Below are 6,527 nucleotides of genomic sequence, written 5' to 3'. Positions count from 1 at the left end.
ACAGACTCACAGACACAGACAACAAACTTATGGTTACCAAAAGGGAAAGTAGGTGCGGGGGAGGGATAAGTTAGGACTTTGGGATTAACATATATACACTACTATATATAAAATAAACAACAAGGACCTACTGTATAGCAGAGGGAACTATATTCGATATTTCGTAATAACCTATAAGGGAAAAGAATCTGAAAAAGAATATGTGTGTGTGTGTGTGTATGTGTGTATAACTGAATCACTTTTGCTGTACACCTGAAACTAACACAACATTGTAAATCAACTATACTTCAATTAAAATATAAAATAAAAAAATAGTTGATTGGGGCTTCCCTGGTGGCGCAGTGGTTGAGAATCTGCCTGCTAATGCAGGGGACACGGGTTCGAGCCCTGGTCTGGGAAGATCCCACATGCCGCAGAGAAACTAGGCCCGTGAGCCACAACTACTGAGCCTGCGCGTCTGGAGCCTGTGCCCCGCAACAAGAGAGGCCACGATAGTGAAAGGTCCACGCACCGCGATGAAGAGTGGCCCCCGCTTGCCGCAACTAGAGAAAGCCCTCGCACAGAAACGAAGGGCCAACACAGCCAAAAATAAAATAAATAAATAAAAGTAACTGGATGGGTGGTGGAGTTAAAAAAAATTAAAAAATAAAAATAAAAAATAAAAAAATAGTTGATAAGTGTGAGTTCTGTTTTATCAATAGCTCCTTCCCTGACCAAGCAGGGTCAAGAGCAAGAGGTTGAGCACCTTTTCATTTCCCTAACCATGAAACATCTTGGTATCCTTTAGGGAGCAGGAAGAACATTTCTCTACTACAGACTCTTCAGCCCGTTTCTTTTCTTTTTTCTTTTCAGCCTGTTTCTGCAAGGCCTGCCTTCTGATATCTTTGCCATTATTTTCTATATAACTCCTGGCAGACATTCCCACTGATGACATTTTTCTTCACTGAACATTCCCAAACTGGATTATCCTCTTGGAAGGGGGCAAAGTTGATGTTTACTATGTAACGTCAGAAATTCTCATTGATGTCCTGTCTCCTTAGTGACCTGCACTCAGTGAATATGCTGGTCTGAATCACTACAGTAGAAAATCTCCTCACCCCCATTCTCAAAACAAGTGATCACTCAGAAAATCAACCCTTGGGATAAATTGCTTTGGGCAACGACTCTTGCAGTGATTTTCCAATTGACGCCCCCTCCCCAAGTCCCTGTGATGCCTCAGGAGCCACCTCTGAGATCCCAAGCAGTGAGAATTCTGGTGTCCCTACCTCCATACAGACAGACAAACTCCATTGCTTCCTAGCTCCAATTTTACTAATTTTTATTCTGTAATTCTATGTAATATTTAATTTGGAAAACAAGGTTTACTGGGCTTCCCTGGTGGTGTAGTGGTTAAGAATCCGCCTGCCAATGCAGGAGACACGGATTCGAGCCCTGGTCCGGGAAGATCCCACATGCCGCAGAGCAACTAAGCCCGTGCGCCCCAACTACTGAGCCCGCATGCCACAACTACTGAAGCCTGCTAGCCTAGAGCCCGTGCTCCACAACAAGAGAAGCCACCACAATGAGAAGCCTGCGCACCACAACGAAAGAGTAGCCCCCACTCACCACAACTAGAGAAAGCCCGTGCACAGCAATGAAGACCTAACGCAGCCAAAAATAAATGAATAAATAAAATTTTAAAAGAATTTACTGCTTTAAAACTTCCAATGAAAAAGATGGAAAACCATTGTCTCACTGAACCTCTCTAGATCTGCCCATATTTCTAGGCTCTTCCTTTCAAAAGATTTTTGTTCACTTCCCTCAGTTCATTCACCCACTTTGCAAAAATATGGACGTCTGCCACAGAACATGGACATGCGCCAATGACTGTTTAGGAATTAACGATGAAGTACACAATCCTTCTCTTAGTTTGGGTTCCTCCTACAAAAGCAGAGCTGGAGAAAAAGGCTTTCATCTGGGACTGTGATCCCAGGGAGCAGGATAGCAGGACAGGGCTTGTGAAACAGGGAAGGAAAGAAGCCAACACGAGTCTGCATGCATCAGTAAGTTGGCCATCCACTCCCCAGGCTCCATCAGGAATCCAGAGTGCGAGGGATTCGTGCCCCTCCCCTCTCCCAGCAGGCCTGAAGTCAAGATGGCAGCAATTGATGTATAAATATACTCTAGCTCCTTCGCCAGTGGGGTGGAGGTAGGCCATGGGGGTAACTCTTCTACATTGACTTCTAGAGTTTCTCAGGAGCATTAAGCTCTAGTTGCCTACAGTAGGAACTGCTTTTCTAATGCATCCTTTGCCTCCTGCCCTTCTCTGTCTCACTTCCCCAATCCCCTACCAGTATTTTCGGCAAATCTCCTCCCGAGTAAACTACTTGCACTCAAGTCCTTGTCTCAGGGTCAGCTTCTAAGGGAACCCAATCTAAGGCAGGGATATTTAATAGAATATCAGAAATTTGGGTTTGGAATATGAGAGAGAGAAACATAGATTCAAAACCAAATAGCACTTTTATTTTTATATTACACAATATCCAACATAATTCTCCAAGTACTGTGGACAATCCTTGGGTGGACTGATGTACACCTTCAGACGCTACACGGCTGAACTAGTATTAATCTCCACTTCTGGCAGCATGATTGGTCCCAAAAAAGCCGACTGCTTCTCATTGTTTTACTAATTTCTCACCAATGGCACCCAGTAGGACATCTGGGATACCTTCCTTGTTTATGGTAGCTTTTGGTTTCTTAGGTGTTCCAACCTTTGGTTGAGAATTTCTTGGTTCCTGGCTTAGCTCTCCTTTTGAACCAATTCCTGTATTTACCGCATTTGGAGAATGGCTGCATGGAAGGGAAATGATTCTTAGTGGAAGAAACGAAACCATGGAGTGATCTACCGTCAGGCTTAACAATCAGTTAGTTTAAATATCAGTGACTTTTTAAATGTATTTTAAAACTGTGATGATAGAACAGCATGCATATTTAGATGTATTTATCAAATATTAACCCATTGAAGACCACTGAAGCACAACCTCACTTTTGTGCATTCAGAATGAAGGTTCTCCTTCTGGACATACAGTCAATGGTCACACTAAATATTTGTTGAAAGAAGGGCTTTCTAGGTCTGTATCTAAATTTCATATAACGTGTCATTGACTGGGAAAGTTTTTGTCAGTCTCGGGTGTGTGTGTGTGTGTGTGTGTGTGTGCGCGTGTGTGTGTGTGGTAGAACCACAGACCTATCTGCTCAGCCCTTGTCCTAGGGCAATAACAAGTGAATCGTGTAAAGAGGAATGTTGGAAAGGGTGCCGATCTTTTCTAACTTTTCGGCTTGTGGTAATGTTGACTAGATTGAGAGCTTTTAGCTTGATGGCAAAAACTCAAAATTTGGATTTTTCTTAGGGCAACTTTCATGAAGCAGATAATTAGCCAATGGTAGGTGAAAGAGATTACTTTTAAATAATGTGCAACTGAGATCTGTAATACCTGGTGATTTCTTTAAAAGATTTTGTCTGTGGCTCAGGTCAGAAGGTCACAATCACGGTACTCTTGCCCTAGCATGAACCGCCAATGTGTTACTGCACTTCAGAAAACTCAAGAACTTCGGGAGGGCTGACTCATTCTATCTTGAACAGCTTGTATATTCAGATCACAGTATGTGGGGTGGGTGCTGTGTACACAGAAAAGCAAAATCCCAATGCACTGGATTTTGCTTTTGGATTTTCAGCGTCTCCCTCAACATCCTGTTTACAGCTAAACACGCACAGACCCACTGTGCCTACCAGCCAGGACCAATTGCGTTTGTGCGGGTCTGTGCTGCCATTCAGGCAGGTTTTTGAAAAGAGTAGCCTGGAGTATTTCTGAATAATGAAAGTTGGGTTTTTTTCCCCCTCACATACCGGAGGGTTTTCCTATAGACTTGAAGATCAGCTTTTGAATCCCTGAAAGCCCTTACCACACAATACAGCTTTTTTCAAAGAGTACTGGTATCAGGAAATTCTTTTTCTGAGATGAATAACACAGTTTTAAAGTGATTGCAGAGCTCCTGAAGTTAGTAGGACTTTGGAGAATACAGGACAACTTGAACTTAAGGTACTTAAGACCCTTGTAAAAGTTTTATGGTTCTTTCATGCTTTTGCTTTTGTGTTCTAAAATGTAGAAAGACATTGAGGGAGAGAGGAGGAAGCAAAATGTTATCAGAAGGGGGGAAAAAAACCCTCTTGTGAATGCTACTTGGAGGGGAAAATGTGAAACTGGATCTTAATTTCCTTTTTGTTTTTGAGAAGAATGTCACTGCCTATGAAATATGAGGCCTGTGAAAGACAGAATGTTCCGAAGTCACTCTTTGGGACGGTCCCCAACTTCCACATGTGGGGTGTTTTTCTCACGTGACTGACTGAACAAATTGTAACTGACAGTGAAAACTCTGGAGCCCCCTTTTCTCCACTCACAAATCTCAGTCTTCCAATTACCTGTCACCTATCATTTATTCTTCTTTCCATAAATATTGTGGTAATACCTACTATATGCCAGCTACAGCATCCTGTTGTGAAGCTGAAGACAATACTGAGAAAAACAGACACCTTCCCCTGTGTCTTGGAATTGACCATCTAGTGTACACAGATAATAAACATAATTGCCACAACTCCGAGTGCTGTCAAGGACAATAAGAGAGGCCATGAAAGCACAGGAAGGCCTATCTGCTTTGGAGGTCAGGAAACAGGCTCCTGTAAGGCAGTCATGACTGAGCTGAAATCTGAAGGGGCATTGCAGGCTGTGGGAAGAACCCAGGGAAAAACTCTGGGACAGGAAGGGAGGCGAGTGCTCCTGGAACCGAAGGGCCAGCAGAGAAAGCTAGAGGCAGGGTGCGGAGAATTGGGGTGCGGGGGGAGCCCATCCTAGAGCTGCTTTTCTGCCTCTTCTGGATTTGGGTCTTTATGTGAAAGAAAATGGGCACCGTTAAAGGGTTTGAAAGAGATGTGACAAGATTTGACGGTGTTTTTTAAAAGACCACACTGAATAGAGGGTGAATGAGAGGTCGGAAGGCAGCAGGAGGGGTGATGGGGGTGAGGGCTAGTTCAGAGGCTGTGACGGTGACCCCGACCAGAGATGGTGGTGACTTGAATCAGGGTGGCGGCAGAATTGGAGTTTCTTGAAATATTTAAGCCAGTAGCGAAGGGCTGGATAGGAGAAGAAACAATATGTGATCATGGAGGATTGGGGGGGGCAGAGGGAGGAGTTCCCAGCCAGTGTAAGTGGCTGGGCATTGGGACCTTTAACCGAGGGGCAGGGTAGGAAGGGTCCTCTAGCCCCTAGGCCTCCAATCTTTCCAACACAAGGAGTGGCTTTGAAACTTTGGCCTGTGACCCCCAGGGAGAAATACGTTTTACACGGTCCGCCCGCACACAGACGGAATAGAGAAATTCACAAGACAGTGCTTCTCCGTTTCATGTGCAATGAAGGCAGATTTCCTATCTTACACTATTAAACAAACAAACAAACAAACAAAAACATGGGTCCTCTTGGCCTCCCTTCCCCGCCCCCCAGGCGTTGACGGCGGCGCGGATGGCGGCGGGGACCACTGTGGCATCACCTGCGTTCGACTTTGTGACACCGGGGCCGGGAAGTCCCAGAAGTGGGATTAGTCGAACATCCTGGCGACCTACCACCCAGCGTACAGAGACAACGATTTCATGAAGATGAATGAGCCCAGCACTCGCCAGCTCGGTCTGGAGGAGGACGGGAAGGAGGTGCAAAGAGTGATTTCGAAACTAAAGAAGCCCTGACCCTCGACAGCTTAGCTAATAAATTAGCCACCACTGATACCTCGGAGCTCAACTATCCAGTGCGGGAGCCGGAGAAGGATGGGGTGCACACCAGCAAAATCTTCCTGGACAAACAAGAGAAACAGCGGCAGTTCGAAATGAAAAGGAAGCTTCACTACAACCGAGGACTGAACATCAAATTGGCCAGACAGTTCATTTCCAAAGATCTACAACGTGAGGACGAGGAGGATGAAAACAAAGAAAGTTGGCATGCCACCAGCCAAGACAAGACTACCACCATGGAGGAATCAGAGGAAGGCCCCACCAGCGACGAGGAACTGCAGACCCAGTCATTCTACGACGAGAAGACAACGTTTGATCAACGCTGCAATTGTTTGTCAGATCCAAACCCTGTTACTATAACCCGTGGCTTCTTGTTCTGTAGAGCTCATGTTTCAAGTACTGAAATACTTATCAGTTAAATTGTACTGCGATAATTAAACGGTAAACTTAGAAAATAATAGGTTAACTGGAAAAATCCCTGCTTGCTATTCTGTCTGGTTCTTTGCCACAAATACCGATTCTGATATTCGTCTAATGCCCCATTACTTTGAGAAAACTGTTGGTTAATATACATAGCATATAGCTTTTGATGTGTTAAATGTTTAAAGGGGGACTGATTTATATTCACTTCTAGCTGTACTAACTTTTATAGAATAGGTTTTGTTACAAAATCTAAATGCAATTGGTACAGTGGGTTATGTAGTCTGATAAA

The 6,527-nt window shown here is 44.4% G+C and overlaps 1 protein-coding gene across 1 annotated transcript; it reads left to right on the top strand.

The window, feature by feature from the left end:
• Positions 1-5,443: 5,443 nt before the first annotated feature.
• Positions 5,444-6,234, top strand: PPP1R2C (PPP1R2C family member C). The gene is given in 2 exon segments (XM_036839264.1): positions 5,444-5,732; positions 5,735-6,234. Coding segments are annotated over 2 exon segments (789 nt in total).
• The last annotated feature ends 293 nt before the right edge of the window (positions 6,235-6,527 follow it).

The sequence above is a fragment of the Balaenoptera musculus genome, chromosome X (assembly GCF_009873245.2).
Source record: "Balaenoptera musculus isolate JJ_BM4_2016_0621 chromosome X, mBalMus1.pri.v3, whole genome shotgun sequence".
In the NCBI taxonomy this organism is placed as follows: domain Eukaryota; kingdom Metazoa; phylum Chordata; class Mammalia; order Artiodactyla; family Balaenopteridae; genus Balaenoptera; species Balaenoptera musculus.
This window is presented reverse-complemented; position numbering and strand designations above follow the sequence as displayed.